Source organism: Manduca sexta, chromosome 3 (genome assembly GCF_014839805.1).
Source record: "Manduca sexta isolate Smith_Timp_Sample1 chromosome 3, JHU_Msex_v1.0, whole genome shotgun sequence".
NCBI lineage: Eukaryota > Metazoa > Arthropoda > Insecta > Lepidoptera > Sphingidae > Manduca > Manduca sexta.
This window is the reverse complement of record NC_051117.1, coordinates 3,147,855-3,167,505: the sequence shown is the minus strand read 5'-3', so window position 1 is coordinate 3,167,505 and position 19,651 is coordinate 3,147,855. Positions and strand designations below refer to the sequence as shown.

Here is a 19,651-nt window from a genome sequence, read left to right as displayed (position 1 = left end):
ATTCTATTTATTTTGAAAATGGCTTTCAGTCTAATAAACAAAATAAATAAAAAGCATCGTCTAAATAAGGCCCTTAAATAGCAGACAAAATCTACAGCTTCAATTACGAGATCTGAAATAATTATTACTAATAAAAATTCTGCGGTCCAAGTTGCAACGGAATTTAATAATATTTATATGGATATATTTCTTATATAGACCATTTCTCTATATTATATGTATATGTCTTAAAGTATGAGAGGATAAGTGTAGGTTTTAACGGCAAAGGCAAATTCTTACGTTCTAATTTATATCGCGCTTCTTTCAAACTGTTTGTAAATAATGTTTCTTGCGAACACTCTTACGTTATACAACACATCAGCGGCAGCCTAGACCGCAGAATATACTCAATTATCTTCTGTTCATCAAATCCTTCGTCAATTCACCCATTATTCTCATCGTAGTTGTTGAAGCCCGCCGGGGGTCACAATAGCTTCGAGAAAAACGTGTTAGGGGCCGTCATCCGCGCAGGGTCCAGGATTCTTGGGTACGTCGCGCCCAAAAACGGTCTGAATGCTGCCCTGCTCGCCTCCTCCCCTGGACTGGTGGACGCCTCCTGCGTGGACTCATCCTGAGTGTCAAGAGAGGAGTCTCCATTGTTCGAGCTGCCCATGTGCAATTTCCTAGTATGTTTCTTCAGGTCGAAGTTCCTGCAGAACCCTTTCGCGCATATGCTGCAGGTAAACGGCTTCCGCTCATTGTGTGTGTGCATGTGGAACGTCAGGTTATAGATCTGATGGAAGGCTTTATTGCATATGTTACACTTGTATGCTTTTTCTCCGCTGTGAGTCAGTCGGTGGTTCTTATAATTCCCTTTTTGATGGAAACCTTTGCCACAAAACTCGCAAACGAAAGGCTTATAACCGGCATGGATCCTGGCGTGAGTGTTCAGGGTGGAGGATCTGTTGAACGCCTTCCCACACGTCAGGCATTTGTGAGGCTTCTCGGAAGTATGGATAATTTTATGCCGGCATAAAGTTGATGCCTGACGGAAGCCTTTGCCACATATCTTACAGACGAACGGTCTGGCTCCAGTGTGGACCGGCATGTGCCTGGTCAAATTGTAGTGGGCATTGAACACTTTACCGCAATCTCCACACGCGAAGCTCTTGTTCTTCGCTGGGGACGGTGTGGGGCCAGTTGTGGAGGAGACAGCGTGTTCCGCCGCTGGTGGACGAGGACTTGGTTGCCTCTGGACTGGAGATGGCGCTGGAGGGGGGCGAGGAAGGTGAAGTTGGTGGGCGTAGGTTAACGATACTAAATCTGGACCATAGTAGAGTAGAGGGTAATGCGAAACTAATTGTCTTCGAGTCGCTGGTATGTACTGTTTGAAGGCTGAATCCAGAAGTTGAGCTCCATAAGACAGGAACCCTGGAGGTGGTGGCAGTTCAGGGGAGACCGACTTCTTCCTATCAGGCTCCATAAGCTTGGCGATGGAGAAGTTGAGTACCGGGGCGGTCGGCGTATCCGGAGACTTGGCGCGCTCTGGGGACGACTCCCGCGGACCCTCGGGCCTGGTCGTGGACTGGAATGGCTGCATCTTTGGTCCTTTGTTCCTAGAAAGAGAGAAATATGTTAAAATTTCTGAAGGTATAAACTGCCTTCCTGTCCTAGTGCGTAAGCGTTTTTAATGTTCGCAATTCAAATACTTTGTAAGTAGTTATCTGTTACTATAATCAGTCTGCCTATTTCCTTCTTTATGTAATTCTATACTTTCAGCTAGAGAGGTGTTTTTTCCAAACAAAAAAGGTAATTTTCTGGACCTATTAAATCGTGAATGTGCTATAAACATTCAAAAAAAATATAATTCGAAATAATTAACCAAGATAACACACATAATTTCTAAAGTAAACTCATATTATAATTCATACCCAAGCATTCAAGTATTGTGACCCAAAGCCCTAATGTATACTCCCACTATATACTAGAAACTTTTGTACAGACAGACAATTAAACCACAACAAAACGTACATCCAGTAATTGCAGCCGTCAGGAGCGCAAGTGCTGTATTGTGCGGTGGGTGTGTCGCGACGCAGCGGTGCGGCGGCGGTGCGGCGGCGGCGCGGCGCAGTATTGTGCTTGTTTTAAGTAAATTGGAAAGCGTCTGAGCGCGCGCGATCATTGAGAACGGTATGACGATTACAAGTCGTGAATTTGCAAGGTTAGTGTAATTATTAATTTATTATTTAGAAGATGGAGGAAGTCACAAATCCAGTGTATTCCTTAAATTATTTATGTACTCATAGTATAATAAAAACGCGTTACATAAATAGGGTTTACAAATGAATTTATACGTCGCGAAATTTCATCATATGATAGATGGATGATGTAAAACTAAAATCAGTATTAAATTCTAATGGACGTGTACAAAATTCGAGCATCTAAATTTTAAATAAAAAATTAAGTAAATTTACAATTATTTCACATAAAAAATCATTCATTGCTACTACCAATAAGACAATGATAAAGTGATTCATTTCAAGCTAATTATTGCAATAAGGTTATTTTCAAACTTCAAGATATTGATAGCCTGTTATAGACATTTAAACGGATTTTAATTGATATCGGAACTATTGAATTAATGTTTTAATATACACTGCATGTCACACCACAGAATTTTCACTCCCACATTTCTAACTGCAGCAATTCACAAACTCGCCGCACCGTTCTCGCTACGTGGTCGTGCGTTTGACAGCCACCCTTTTTTGATTCGTACTGCACGGAGTTCGTTTGCCGAGACTCGACAAACGACTATTGGGCCTTTCATATCGCCTTGTTAGATTGCCGCTGACAAATGCTGAAATGTCGCTTTGAATGTTAAATAACTTCTAGCCATACTTGTAGGTACTAGAAAAGTATTTTTGAAGAGTTACAAGTTATGTTTACATGATTAAATTATATTGATTTAAAGTTTGATGAATCAGTAGTAATCTTGAGCATAAGGAAAGGAAATTGCGAATTTGAAAGGAAAAAGAGAAAAACTCTTCTATAAAAGATATAAAAAATTTAAGGGTTCCATAAAATAGTAAAATTATAGTATGGTCAATTGAAGTTAGTGAAGTCATTCATGATATAGACAAAACAAGCTCGGTCCCTTCACTTTTAAAAAGTCTCAAAAACGCATAAACGCATGCAATTTATTTCCTACTACAGACATCAGTTTTTCCAATCAAATATGCAAATAAGCCGGCACTTGTGACTGTCAAGGGTCTGAAGTACCGAGCCGTTTGTCTCAGCACGCGGGAGGGTTAACATTATTTGTACGCATCGCGGCAATTAACGCAGCAACAATGCCTGCCGGGCAGAGTTAACCCGCGAAATATGCTCGTGTGCCCGCCAATGCAACCCGCTCGCACTAATTGGAACAGGGTCTTTTTGGCCCCGGCCATTGTTTTCCGTGCTCTTTGTCGTAAATGTGATTGTGTGGGTATGTTTGGAGTTTCGACTTCTCTAAGGGTTGTTATAAGTCAATGTTTGTTCGTTGTATGCAATATTTTTAAAGCTGTAATATAAATAATTGTGATATGACGAGTGTATTTGAAACTTAAACAGTCTAGTTTTGAATTATTAACATAATAACTGTTACACAACTCTTATTCGAAAATTTGCCCTTTTATTATAAGTAGTGGTCGTTCAGTGGTGAAAGTTAATATATTTTATGTTTCTGTAATTCTCTATATAAACTTTAATCACACACTTTTCCGTGTGGAATATGTTTAAAAAGAGAACCAAGTTATCCTTCACGTATTAATATTAGATACTGTATTATATGTCCTTCGATAGTCGTCATATCTTAGAGGCCTGATAATTATTCACCCTTATTTGTAAACTATAATCTTGTTAAATTATACTAGCTTGTTGGAACCGGATAAAAATACATATATTACCGGATAAAAATAGATATACACATGAAGCTCGCTGCAAGTCCTGCAGGCATCAGACTTAATAAAAGTAAGCTTGCTGTGATTAAACACGGTAAATTCGCTTGCGGAAGTCAACCTATGCAAGTTTTATTACTAATTTAAACCTCGCTTACCAGTCTAAAGACATTGCTCGAGATTCGAACCTTGTAATCAACGAACACAAATAACGCGGCTCGCCAGTTGCCAATCTTAATAAGTGTTGTGGTACAGCGCGTAGAGAGCGATGGGGCGCGGGTACGAAACAATGCGAGGCATATTGTTTGAGCCACAAACAATTCGTTTTGTTTATGCAAACGGTTTGGAGTGGTTGTAACCGTTGTGGGCTAACGGTTATTGAGTAGGTAAGGCGTCTGGCTTCGGTTAGGTTTGGTTATAATTTAATTAGAAGAAATAATTACTTTACCATCTATTTTCAATTTCTAATATAATCTTATAATGTTATAGTCTAACTGATATAATATTTTAGTCTACAGTATAAGTGCATTGGCTAAACCGGAGTAATGCTAACATAAAACCAACTCCAACCAACTTTTACACATAATACACATAATTTATTTGCTACATTGTAATACATATTTAATTGATGTCAAGCCCGAATTTAAAACGATACTCAAAGTATTTTAATCATACACAGGATAATTAGTGAGTTCCGCAATTAAGTTTCGACAGAGGGCGAAGTCTCGCAGTTTGATACGTGGTTCGCTCCTAAAATTACGAAATTAGCTACGTTATTTCTTTATTTATTTATTTGTTTTTAGGAAGACATAAATATACATATTGCTTATAATGTCCGCAAATATGTTACAGTTTAATGCACCTTACAACATAATGGGTACAAACATATTTAAAAAGAAATCATTATACTTAATAGACGGTCGGACACCCTCAGTTCTTCAATAATAGACGTCACATTATCTTTAGTTAAAAAGATTGGAGATACCATTATCAATAAGTTCAAAGTATCATCCCCTAACACTTCCCTTATCAGTTATCTCGGCTGCGCGCGTTATCACTCCCGCTCGTCTGAACTGCTCTCCGCTACACTGATTATATCATCCATTACTTAGCGATTTCATTTAAGTAAGTAGGGATAATAGATAGGTACTTGAGTTTAGGATTAATTTTTTTTGTTAATTATAAGTGTAGGTCTCATATATTTGATATTATAACTGCGGAAGTAACTCTATCTGTTTGTCACGCTTTCACGGTAGTACCACTGAACCGATTTCGATGAAATTTGGTTTAGAGATAGTTTCAGACCTTGGGATCGACATAGTCTACATTTTATACCGTGAAAATATATAACGGGACTTTTATCCCCGAAAACGTTTTTCATGTTGACGAAGATGTGAAAATAAGCTTATTAAATACATGATTGGCTTTTTTAACAGGATTGAAATGCTTATAGAGCGCCTAAAGTATCCTAAACTCCGGCTTTAATATTTAAGCGCACCTGCCATCCTATAAATTCTTACTCTACCTATCTAATCTCATGACACGAAATGCAAGTTTTATTTTACGCTCAGGTTTTGGTGTTGCTTTTCTGTTTGATATTAACAGCTCTTTAATTAAATTCTTATGTACCTTGACTTATCGTAAGTACCACTATGTTGTATATAAAGCATTTTATTTTATTTATTTTACCATATAGAAAAAATAATCTTTAAACCAATAAACATAAAGTACTTTGTTCTAAAGCAAAAATTAAACACAAACACGGCACAAAAAACCTAATCACAGCAAATAAAAGGCACCCGAAATATGAATGCCGACGGGTGTCATTGTAGGTGTTCTGAAATCCGTTGACATCTGTCACCTCAAGACGTCATTACGAGAATCGAACCGGCGACAAATCATTAGTGTTCGCGACAGACGTCACGGTAATCCGCTAAAACGATAAAGCCTCTCTGTCTGTCGCGTGACGAGTGGGTATATCCGTCCCTCTTGCAATTGAATTGATGGACCAGATTAGCAAGAACTGTGGTTGTGATTTGATTGTTATGTAGAGATTTGTCAAAAAAATGCTTAGATAATGAAAATAGTAGTCAATATCGATATTATTACATTTGTAAAATAAAAAGTATGTTTTTTTTATTCAACTCCTATTGGGGGAATCTACATTTATGACTCAAAGTAGTTTTTTTCTTTATTTTATTTTATCTTAGGTAATCGAATACAATTTTTAAAGTCTATAGATGGATACTCTGAAAATTTTCCTCGTTATTCAATACGCATCGACAATAAAAAAAATACTACTAGAAATAATTTTCTATTTTTTGTTATTTCGCAAGTGAATATGACGCAAAGCTGATTATAATCTTTAAATAAATCGTGATTATTTCACTGTAATACGAAAAGAAATCAGCGATTACACGTTCCGATGATATGGTACCGGGCTAAATTAAAACATATTTTAAAACTAACATATTATGTAATGTAAATATTTACGCTCACAATAAATAATTACAAATACGAACACTGCACATGATTGCACCCCATTATTATACTTAACATGGATTACTCACGGACCAAGTTACACTGGTCTCGTCCGCCCGCGTTGTTACCACAGGGGCCGTTACCCGGGGGCGGTAATTGGAAATTTATTATTGAAATGAGGATTTTTGATTATCCACTAATGTGTTGGTTTATACAACACGAGTGTTGCCAGTTTATTACGAGTTATTGGGGATTTAACGCGAAAGGTTTGAGGGTAGTTTTCAATTTACGGCAATCTGGGATTGTAATTGTTTTTCGATTGAAGGATATATTTGGTTTGACAATTATGAGTAATTTGGTGTTGTTTGGAAGGTACACAATACAATATATGTTGTGGTATACAGTTTACCTACTTGATAAAAACCTATCGTTGTCATTCTAGAAGTAGGTGTTACAAGCAGGCTGGGATTATTCTGGTTTTCAAGAGATGAAACATATATTTGTCGCCATTATATTTGGGCTGATTATATTATAATTTACCATTCGTCATGCATTGATACCTACTATTGTAGCAAAATTGTCAAACGAACCTTACTGTTAACTGTAAACAATTTAAGGGCCTGATTAACTAGTTTCAAGATTTTTTTTTGATAGTTATCATATTAAACAGCTAATGGAGATAATAGTCTTTTAAATTGGGACCATAGACATAGTGTGAATTTTATATTTGGTTAGCTTATACATAGATGTGACGTCCACTATTAAATAAGATGTTGTGAAACAGGCCCTAAACATCATACAACGTTAAGAATTGATTATAATTTTGCATATAAAATTATTGCATAGATCGTCGTTCTACTTTCAATAAACATAAACATTATTAAATTCTTAATACTTTATTACTGGGTTTAGCCGTGCCCCCATCACTCGAGTCGGGACTCGAACCCACTTACTGTCAGCGGCGATTTGCGTCACCGCCAGCCGCGCCCAACCGCTCGGAAATATAAACCTTCTATTATTGTCATGTCATATTTATTGATGCTTGATTTAATGTCGTCTTTAAAGGTTTGAAAAATGCATCCGTATATCTTAATATTTAAAAAGGGAATTTTAGACTAAACAAAGTTTTAGTAAGTACTTATTAGGATTCAATAATCCTTATTTAAAAGAGATCGAATGATCTACAGTATGCATAGTTGTTGAGTGAATGGATAGGATTTGCGGCACATAAAAACATAAGGAGAACTACATTAGCCTAAAGACACCAGTAAGTTCTACGCGTATAGGTTTCTCGAATAAGAGATTGAGTCTGGATCGAGATATTTTTTCTCTATCAAGGTCTCAACCAGCAATGTGTCTACTATTGAGTCTTGGATTTAGATGTTCTAGTCAGTGTAATTAAGAAGTGTGACTTGTGATTTTGTGCAAATACGTGAATAGTGATATAAGTGTATTAGTTCATAATATATATTTCGTTTTGTCAGATTGCTAAAAACATATTGAAGAAAATTTTACTAGAGTAATAATCTGCTACTTTGTCATAGATTGAGATATTTTTACAAAACATTCTCATTTTATGTGAAATATCCTAACATTTCATTCCAATATTTTGCCTGAGTATAGGTACTCGATTGGCTTCTTTTTAAAATTTGCCGTTAATTAATATTGATTACTGGTGAAAAATATAATTTTTTTGTGTTACGAATTCTGATATAGTCAGACAGTTTTTAGTTTACTAAGTGGTGTTGTTACTTCGTAAAGCTAGTCTTGACGAGCGTCAAATTATGACGAAACCTACATGCCTAGGAATTCCTCATAATAATTCAGACGATATGTGAAGTCGGCCAACCCGCATTAGGCCTGCGTGATGGACTAACGCTAACTCTCAGCGGTAGATCGGTCAGCAGTGAGCAGTAATATAATACAGGCTCGATAATATTATTATTTATAGGTGACTCATTTTCAACTTAATTCAAATGTATATAAAAGAAGTCTGCCCGCATTACAATAATGTGGTGGACGTAACTTCTATAATAGAGATGGTCTATGCGGAGCAGTCATATAAAAAATATTACACCTTCCATATTTTTTATTAAATTACTTAATTGATATCTTTGCGTAAATACTGTGACAATAACGGCAGAATCCGAAGGCAAAAACTAGTATAATAGAGATTACGCGCATGGCGAGCGTGGTTCCGACGGAAACCCTTTTGTGATTTTTTCAAAATATTTTGAGTTTAGACCTCATAAGTGTCTCTTAGTGGAAGGATTATTATCAATTCTTTTGGAATTTTGTATTGCGTTTATTACGTCGCGACAGTTTATTGAATATTTTATCATAATAGATATTTTACGATAATTTTTTGCGCATCAATCCCAAAAGCCTTCAAATGGGTCAAAATGTTATGACTGACATAGAATCCGTGACAAATATGTCTAGTAATGTGTCCAAAGTATTCGCTAATGTTGAACGCCATTATCTGTTTATTTATAAGCACTTTCGCATTCTACATATAGTAATGGATTAGGTATTAATATTGCAATTAATGTGAATATTTAGTCACTGATTTGTACAAGTACAGCACTGTACAGCGTATATAATAGCCGCCACAATACTTGACGTGTTATAATTATTCAATAACCATCGAAACGTAATGCTGTACATATTATTATCGAATAAACCTATTTTTACCAAAAGAAAAATATAATATTGTTTTAACTATAATAAAATTATAGTTAAAACACAACTTCAATGGCTATTAGTATAAATAATGTGAGAAGAAGCATTCATTGTGAGGGTCATGAAAGTAATTAATGGATCTTACGTTTAAAGACTTGTTGAAATTATCGCTTTAACACTGCGACGTTGCACGTAGCACATAATTAACTAACTCCAAAACTGTGAAATATCTATTTTCAAATGTCAAAACAGTCCTCATGAATGCCGTTGTTCAATGAGCGTCGTCATCTCTGCAAAACCTTTAGAATGTCCCAAATAATGTGACTCGTAAATCGATGTCGTTTAATTTTGATGTCTTTATTGATCAAACCAAATTCGTCAGTCACGTGTTGACCTCTAAACCAATCTCAATAAACACATACTGCTTTTAACCACATTCTAAACACAGGTCTATGTTTCTCTTGATGAACTCTATAACTAATGTCATTAGAACTTATAATGCATCTAATATTATGCAGAAGATACCAATTTTCTGCGGAAGATTTAAAGTCCTCCGCAAAGAGTCGAGCCCCAATCCCTTGTTTGTATCAATCATCGTGTCACGCGGTAGAGTGAGTTTTGACGCGGCTCGCTCTGTCAACACGGATAATTGTGCCGGGAATCGAACCGCCACCTATTACTGCTCTGTAAATATTTGACGTCATTATTCCAAACCCGCAAGGATTGTGTGTTTGGTTTTAATCGCGGCTTGGTCGTTGAATCTCATGCTGGAATAGATTTTGTCTAAATGTTGTAAATATTTTGCTGACACGATGGGTGTAGTTGTATCGCGTGTATAGTACGACTATCGTGCTAAGAGTCTCTGGATTAAAGTGATATTAGATTTAATTCTGCTCGGTGATCACCCAGTAGTATCGAATCATTTTATTCGGAGCCCAGACAATTGTTCTTAAGACAATTTTTATATTAATATTTTATATTATATATTAATATATTATATTAATATTTTAGTTTCCACCCTAGCTTAAAAGCTAGGGTGGAAACTAAAATATATATTTTTTAATTGCTTTTTATGACGGGACGAGATTGTCGTTCGCCTTACGGTAAACGATACGACCGCCCATAAACACTAGAAACACCATCCAACACCATGAATTACAAAGTATTATTTGGTATACTACTGCGCTCGCCATCCTAAGACATGAGATGTTAAGTCTTATTATGTCCAGTAGTTACACTGGCTACAATATCCTTCAAACCGGAACAAAATAGTGACTATACACTGTTGCTTGGCGGCAGAAATAGACATTGCAGTGGTACCTACGCAGGCGGACTCTCACTATTATCATAAAGTCGAAATTTTTAATTTTACCAATCATTATCATATAATTTAACATCAGGTGCATCGTATCTTTACCCTTTCATACCACCCTTTTAGTTATAAAAAACACTTTGACCAAACACAAAGCGTAGGTGTTGATCGTGTTACATGTGTGACTGAGCCCTCACACCTGAGCTAGCGAGGGCGGAGTGCGGAGGGCGACAATTAGCCCTCAGTTCACACCTCACGGTAGAGTTCAGCTATTGTCGTGTGCTTGGGAATATTGCGTATGGAGAGGGAAGGCGTAGATATCTACAATAAGGGCTACAATTGGTTGCCTTGAATGTCGTGGCTTGAAGTTTATCTTTAAATAATAATATAATAATATCAGCCCTGTATTATATACTTGCCCACTGCTGAACACGGGCCTCCTCTACTACTGAGAGGGTTTAGGCCTTAGTCCACCACGCTGGCCTAGTGCGGATTGGTAGACTTCACACACCTTCGAAATTCCTATAGAGAACTTCACAGATGTGCAGGTTTCCTCACGATGTTTTCCTTCATCGTTAAAGCGAACGATAAATTCTTTACATGTTCGTAAAAATGAAATCTATATATATAAAAATGAATCCCTATTTCCCTTGTCACGCCATCACGCGTGAACGGTTGGACCGATTTCACTATATTTTTTTTTGTTGTGTTTGTTATTGTCAGGAGAAGGTTTTTATGGAAGAAACAATTTTAAAAATTGCGCATAAAATTTGATAATTTAAGAAAACTTAACGAAAATATTAATTTTATATAACTGTCAATTGTTTGAAATAACTGTCAGCGATTGACAGAATACGCGCTGCAAATTCAAAGTTAAGACGGGACAACGTCTGTCGGGTCAACTAGTACTACTATAATAATAAATGTGAAAGATTGTGTAGATCTTTAAAAGTTTTACTTTCGCATAGTATGGATTTCACATTTAACATTTAATGTTGAAATATGCGCTTAGCGTCAGCTTTGAAGCAAACATTGTTTCCTTCCACTTTTACTCTCCGTATTTCGGAAGCTTTGCGCCAACAATACGTGAATCCTTTGAAGGTGGCATAATGAGCCGTAGTTGTTTGCAAACTTCCTGCGCGGCGTCTTTGCCGCTCACAATACGGTGGGTAGATACCTTTCTGCCGGCCCCCGGAAGGATTAGGATGGTGTCAAAAGCTTTCGGTAACTAAATGGTGTTAATGTTATTTCTTGTTATGAGGCGGAAATAATTTGTGCGGATTTGTGTGTGATAGTAGCAATTGTAAGAATTGTTTCGAGCTGTGTTTTTAGTACATATTCGAGGGCAACAATAATTGAGTATAAATGAATAATAATGAAAAAGAGTAATTTAATGTATCTACTTGCAACCGTTACAACAATTTTCATGGGGTAGTGAACTTTTTTCCAGCATAAATTAACTACATAAGTTTTATTTCAGGAAAACACTTTGACAAGAAGACGGGGAGCCAAAGCTAATATTATTAGGTATTAATTATTGATGATTAGGTACTGTGTCTGAAGAAGGACTGTTTCTTAATATAGTCTACCATCCATGTTTTTGGTATTTAGGTGCAAAATCATACTACTATTTTGTTAGGTCCATGCGGGCAATCACGACATAAAGGCAGTTCATTTTATTAGGCTCGCGTGGTGACATGGATCCAAAACGTAGAGGCCCTTATAACATACATTACTCTAGTTGGGGTATATACACCTTGCAAGTACCTCCTCTATCTATTATTATTAAGTTTTCTTCTATTTAGTGGTATTTTGCAATTAAATGAAACCTTTTTATTTATATCTTTTCATGAAACGATTAACTGAACACTTAAAAATTACATGTATCTTTAAGATTTCCGTTACATTATGCTTATAATAACTGAAGCTTTAAAATCTGTTTCACAAGTTTCAAGTACATCTTATTTAACTCGTATCGTATTATAGTTAAACTAAATAGTACTATTTTTATTACCATTTATCTGCGAGCGTAGATCAAAGTGTAACTTCTGTATTAGGTCGGTATATAGGTTCATGTAACGGATAGAATTTACTCAGTTTCAGAAATAGATCCCTATGTTTTTAGAATTGTTCAGTTTTCTAATATTTATATTTAAAACTGTAAAGAAAATGTAAGTGTATCTGTTCCGGGATCAGTCTGTGTACATCCGGTTCCAATAGGCCGGCATAAGTGTATCGACTGTCCAGTGGCAATCATCGCTCGTCATTTGACTTTCTATTGGAGCCATCTATCATCAGGTGTTGTGTGGTCATACCCATATAAAAAAAACCTAATAGTATTTTATGAATGTAGTAAGATATTTTTATTCTGATTGTCCCGGAAAAAGCCCGCCGGCGTGGAGGGCGTGACAAGTGACGGAGGGCGCGCAGTGGCTCCAATTGTGATCATTGTCACTACACTCCGACCTCTGAGATGATTTCCTTATTTGATTCTTGAGTTCGACGGTTGGGGGATTTTGAAATGAGGTTTATGATGAAGCTACTTTGTGGAGTTAGATTATTTCAAAATTAAATAAATAAAATAATCCTATATTGTTAAATATGCGTGAAATATTATCAAAGGTTTGCCACAATGCTTAAGTTTTAAATAATATTTGAATTAATTATTGCATTATATAATACGTATTATTGCCAGTGATTATTAGTATTTTACAGTTTGACTCACGACAAAGACCTCCATCAAATAAATCTGCTTTGTTCCTCTCTTTCAGGTCCAAAATATTTATTCGATTCCGCCCTATTTAATAGATTAGGTTATGTACATATTATTATCATCAGCTTCATGAAGTCCTCACTTGAACATATTCTTTTCCTAAAGGTTACGTCGGGAATGCCAAATAAACCCGAGCGTGTGAAGTAACCTTGTTACGGGGTCGACTGTCGAATCTCTTTCTCGATATTTTAAACAGTTTTAGTAAATTGATGAAGCAGCTACGGATATATCATAATTATTGACATAATATTTATCCTCATTTCTGTTGCCATCGGCTTTTTATGTGACTCCTGATAGCTCGGATTTTTCAGCGAAATGGGACTTTTGGGCAAGTACTTTAAGAGCTCTCAACGATTACATTAAAGTTGAAATATGCGTGTAGTATTATATTATATTTATATGTATGCTGGGCGGCGCAGCGGTGAGGTGCAGCCAAAACTCAGATAATGTTTTTGGCTGTCGGTGATTTAATCATTCCCTAATGTTAACAGTTTCGGTGCGTAAAATTAAAATTAGCTTTGATTTTTATTTTAAGCTGGCAAGGTAAATGATAACAACGTGACGTCAAATATTGCATTAGAAGTATAATATATTTTATTGTATTATACGAGGCGTTGCTCGCGGCATGGTGCGTGTGAAGAATCTTTCCCGCTACAAAAGTTCCTACATCATAATAGTTATTTAACAGAGTTGCTTACATAGTCTTAAATTCCTAAAGGAGCAAATTAAATGAATAGTATGAGTTCTATAAATCCAGTGGTTCAAATTTCATCCAAACCCGTTTAGCAATTTTTGCGTTTAATTTCAAATAAACTTCCAAACATTGTGATTTATGATATTAGTAAGATAAATTAAGATTTGTACTAATCTCACTAATGTTATATGTAGGTATTTGCTAGTGGTTGAAAATTTGTTGAGATATTTGGACATTCGTTTAGCTTTTTTTGTGCCTAAGTGTACACTGCTGTTTGGCGGTAGAAAGCTAATAGTTTTAAGATATCATAGATCCGTCGATTTGTTCAAAGTTAAAAGCTTTGTTTATCTTTATTTAAGGGATTTTGAATTAAGTTTACAATATTCGATATCCAATCAAATTCACAACATGTAGGTTATAGTATTTTTGTATAGGATGACAACGTATGCGGAAAAGTCTTTTATACGCGCTCTACACAGTAACCCCGCTTCACCTGATAGTAAGCGAAAATGTACTTAATTATTAAGTTTCATCGAAATTAAATTTCGTTAAGTGTTTTTTTTAGTACAAAAGACGTAAATGGGTTACGAAAATAGATGAACGATATTTTGTTGGTATAGTCGCATGTGTTCGGTTGTGGTGCATATAGCTAGTGAAAGGCTGGTAGGTTAGCTAGGTTAGGGCTCATGTCCTCGCCGGTGAGGATCGCGACGCGTTATCTTTCTATTTCCCCCTACTTGCCAGCCCGAGCTGGTTATTTCGGTTTGTACCTTGTTTTCTTTATAAATTTTATCCCAATTTAAAATGTCCATAGTTATATAAGTAATTTTAATAGTTGTTTAGGAATAATAATTATTATTTTTATACTTTGTTTTGACGTATCATAAGTGGAACTTTGTTCGCCTACGTGATAAATAAAGTATTTTATTTTTATTTTATATTCTTTGGTTAGATTCCTAAATATGAAGTCAAATATCTTTTGAAACTCATTATGAGTAATTTTGAATTAGACTTTTATTATGGAATAGATAAAGCTCTACATTATGGCTATTCAAGAGGTTTATAATTTTAATTTGAAGAAAACACAATCCGTGTAATGTGTCGGAATAGGAACCTTTTTCTAACTACTTTATTATCATTGACTACAATATAATATTAATATAATAAAAAAAAAGTTTAATATCCATTTTGCCCTCATGTACTAAGTGATCTAGATCGCATGAACTATTAAAGTTACATTACCAATATTGATCATAAAACCATTTCACACAATACTAAGTATAGTAAGTGAACGCATCATCACCAACCTGTCTCCGATTCCGAGGGTCACCGCTCCGGCAGACCAGCGAGCAATCACACCGGCCAAAAGCACATCACGGTCCGAACACAAAAAAACCGCGAAGATGGCCGACCGCTCAGCCGTTGCGAACTCGAAATTGGTGTGACGGCGGAAAGGCGCGCGGCAAACATCCCCGCCGGCCCCGCCAGCCCCCGCCGGCCCGCTCCACCCCCCAGCCAAAGGGCGGTGTTCAATAATTCACCTACACCAACAGCAGTCGGCCCCTCCTTTCCGCATTCCGCGTTTGAGATGTCTCCATCCCGCTCTGTTTTGTTGCGCATTTCCCCACTCGTTTTGTGCTTCTCATTCCCTCTACAGGTCAGTGTATGTAGCTGTCCCTCTCGCACTCATTAGGTAAGGCTGGTGCGTGCATTATGCAGTGTGTTTGGCGAACGTTTTAGAACGTTTGCGCAACACGGTACAGTGTAGTTTGTGGCAGATACTGCCGGAATAATTCATGTATAGGTATTTAGTTCACCATCCCTGACTTATTATAATTGTTTCTTTTTTAACTAACGTTATGAATTTAATAAGCAGTTTTGTCATTATAATGATATAGTTTAGTTATTTATGCTTTATTGGTCTAGTTGTAATATATTTGTTAAATACTTTGTAAATAACTTTCAATTCGACAGTAAATTCCCAGGTTTAGGTTTAGCTCGTCTGTTTTACAGCTTCATAACGTAGTCATAAAACAGTTATCACGATTTTGTGATACTAAAACAGATAAGTGGCAGGGTCGCGTGTGAGAGTCCAATATTTACTTACAAGTGCAATGCAGCTAAGCAACAATAACCAAGCATTGTTATGATCCGGTTTGAATATCATTGTCTGTTTAATTACTAGGCGATATATTATGATTAAACATCTAAGGTGATAAGTTGTATACATTAAAGTGTTTTAAGAGTTCGTCAATTGTATACTCAAATTGTGTGTTTTAACACACAAATTCTTCAATTAAATCCGACGAATACAAGGCGTTGTTAAATAGAACGGTCTCCAACTTTTAACTACTATTATTCACATCTAATTTTGTAAAAAGGTTCCAGTTTTATGCATATCACTCGATTAAGAACAAGGTCGATAAATTATGTATAGTTAGGAATTGCTCAGTATATGCATGCACAAATAAACTCACGAGCTGGTTGCTAAGTATTGACAATTATATTACTGAAACTATAATAAGCGTTCTTATAACAGACATCGTCACTTGCTAAAGTATCTTCTGTCTGGTTTATTGTATTTATATTTTTTTTCCGTTGTTATATTATTGTCTACACTCAATCAACAATATCAAGGCCTTGCCTAGTTTGGGTACTCCTGATAATTACAATGTTATAATAATTTACTGTAATTTTATTTAGTTCTGTATATTTTAAATTAGTCATATTTTTAATAAACAATTTGATTTGAAAGAAAACTGCAGTGCAGTGCCTCGCAGTGGTTTGCAATTGTACTTAATTCATAGTTATTGATGGTGATTATTTCTAGTGACATTTACGTTCAAGCTAGTGGCTTGCACGTCTCATAGTTTAGTTATTGTATAAAAACATTAAAATACTATAACTTTAAATCAATAAATAAACAATTATTAAAACATAAGTCAAGTTATTTATTTCTATGCCATTCTTATTAGTACATTTATCTGGACATTATGATAGAAGAAGGTCCAGTATCGTGAACGTTTTAAGTGTATTTCACGGCCCATGGACACCCACAATATCAGAATCGTCGAGGTGCCGTCTGCCTCAAAGGAAAGGAATAGAGGATATTCTGCCGTGCTAAGCTTAAAAGCGTTATCTCAAATGATTCAAAATCTTGATTTTTATGTCGTCAGATAGCTTAAAGAAATACCCATTCAATGAACTTACTTAAATAACTGTATCTTGTTTAGAACTTGTAAAAAAAAAAACTTAAAAGAGTGTCCCTATCTCCGTTTCAAATACAAAACTATACATCTACATTTACAAAACTGCGATTATCTCGAAATAAGGTTTTCCTGACACCGCTTTTGCGCTTAGCACGGCAGTATAGTAGAGTAACGTTAATTGCGCTTATCGATATACAAAGACATCACGCTTTAATCCCCGCAGGTGTAGGCAGAGGTGCCACCAGAAATCTGCTTTTCGCTATGTGTTCCATCGCATGATCTAATATGAGGCGTCATGCGGCCTATTGCCATATCGGGCACAAATTCCAGACTCCAGGCTGATACCGAGCAGAAAAATCCTATATTATTTTGCCGAATCGGGATTCGTACCCGGGGTCTCAGTACAGTGTCCCCTGTCAACCCTTAGCGATATATCATTATACGAAACGCAGGTGCTTCGTTACAATAAAGTTTAATCAAGATTATTAGCCGTACTTCACCATTTTTTAAACGGGCCACATAGATGTAGTAGTTATATTGCTTCGGATGATATCGTAAATTTATTGACGTAGGTATCTAATAAATTCAAATATATTTTAATAAATTAATCATTTTTTTTATTTTAATAAGTTCTTCCCACACTGATTTATTTCATTATCAAAAAGTTAGCACATAGCTCTTGCGATTTTGGGAAAATCTATTTTGGTTTTAGTGTGGTTTTTAAAATCATGTGGTTAAATGCGTCTAGCAGCTAATTTTGCTATTTTAAAACAAATTACCAGAGCCGTACAATAAGATTAAATCTACGTTAATTTACACCCAAAAGGTTGAGTTTCGTATGAATGATTTTATTAAACTCAAGACAACTTCCTCCCTAAATTTATTTACCTTTTTCTTTGTTTGGGAAAACTATCGAACCATCCATCGAAGGTCTAATAGTTTTCCCAAACATTCTTTCCGTTCGCAACGCAACTATAATTTTTTTTTTATTGTAGGTGTTTATGAGCCAAAGCCCAGACATGAGACTGGCCCCGAAGTAACTATTTAGACACTAGTCAAAAATACTTTTACACTAACACCATAATTTAAGTCATGGGTCTTTTATTCCAAAGGAAATACTTCAAAACTTGATTGTCTGACTGCTAAGCTTGATCATTTTTATAAGATTATTCAATGTTGATACATTCGCTCGTTCTTAACCTATTACTTTAAAAAACGCCATCTATATTGACACATTGAAACAAGATCTGGAATAGTCACGATGAGTGGTGGGTACGTAACTTAGCACCACAGAGTCCCTACTTTTATCCGTGTTTTCATAATTAATACCATAACATGTAGATGGCGCTGATTAAAAGGAAATGAAGTAATTTATTTCCAATTCATAAAATCTTAAACATTACTTAGATTTCATAAAAATTTTACTCTACCACCAATTCGAAAAGCAGTTTCCACCAGAACGGACAAGATACTCTAGTGTTGCTCTTTTAGAATCAATTCAAAGGTATATAGATAGTAGATATAGTATAATACAAAACAGTTACATTCGTTTTATATTTTATTTAGAGCAGTTCATTTATTTATGAGCGAAAAAATGAATTTTCAATTTTCATTCGAGATGGGCAGGACACTAAATGACAAGAACAGAGAAATGGATAACTAGTTAGAATACGGTATTTGAACGTCTGGAGGAGGACTTTGTCATGGGACGAACAGATTTAACAAGAGGCAATCATATTTTGAAGTAAATATAATTTATTATGCAGTAATAATAAGTATTAATATAGCACGATAGATAAAGTATTTGAATATACCTAGTTATAGAATTCTATTTAATAGTAATTACGTATGAGCTCCACACCAGCATCTGTAGTGGAGCGGCCGCTGGTAAATCCAAACTGTCTTACAATATCAGTACGTACGTAATATTGTGCAGGATCCATCTTTTTTCATTTAAATATTCATTGTAAAGGTTATAAAGGCAATGATTCATAGACATTTTTTATACTAAAGAACATATTATAAGCTTGTCGGGGAATGCTTTGTCTATTTCGGAACAATTACCCGACGATAGAAATGAGGATATGTAAGATGCTGTATCGTCTGTGGTGAGATAAGATGTGGTTATGTACTTGACATACGTGTTCGTTAACAATACTATGTGGCTGCAGAGTGCGCTCGAACGCATAGTGTCTGCAATTCAATAGTTTTCTTTGTCTTTATTCAACTTTTTTTTATTGCCTTGAATGACGAGAAGCCCTTACCCTTCGTCTGATGATAAGCGATATGACCTCCCATAAACAGTAGAAACACCATCCAATACCTTGAACTACAAAGCATTGATGGTATTTTACAACGCTCGTCACCCTGAGACATAGAATGTTAAGTCTAACTATGCCCAGTACTGACTACAGTGTAAAGTTATTGTATCTCAATATTAGCTAATCACAGCGCTTCCATGTCTGCGCACAGTAAAGACTGTCATGCCGAAAGTAGAGAAATAACTATCACAGCATTGCTCATTACATAGCTAAGTAACGTTTGTGAATACGAGCTTAACTTCCCATTGATTTCCTTTAGTTA

The 19,651-nt window shown here is 35.8% G+C and overlaps 1 protein-coding gene across 1 annotated transcript; it reads right to left on the bottom strand.

The window, feature by feature from the left end:
• Positions 1-235: 235 nt before the first annotated feature.
• Positions 236-15,278, bottom strand: LOC115441241 (fez family zinc finger protein erm). Its single transcript, XM_030165956.2, has 2 exons — positions 15,167-15,278; positions 236-1,595 (listed from the first exon to the last, which is right to left on the bottom strand). Exon 2 carries the CDS (start codon positions 1,577-1,579, stop codon positions 464-466), a length of 1,116 nt encoding a protein of 371 aa, XP_030021816.1. The 5' UTR covers positions 1,580-1,595; positions 15,167-15,278; the 3' UTR covers positions 236-463.
• Positions 15,279-19,651: the final 4,373 nt, after the last annotated feature.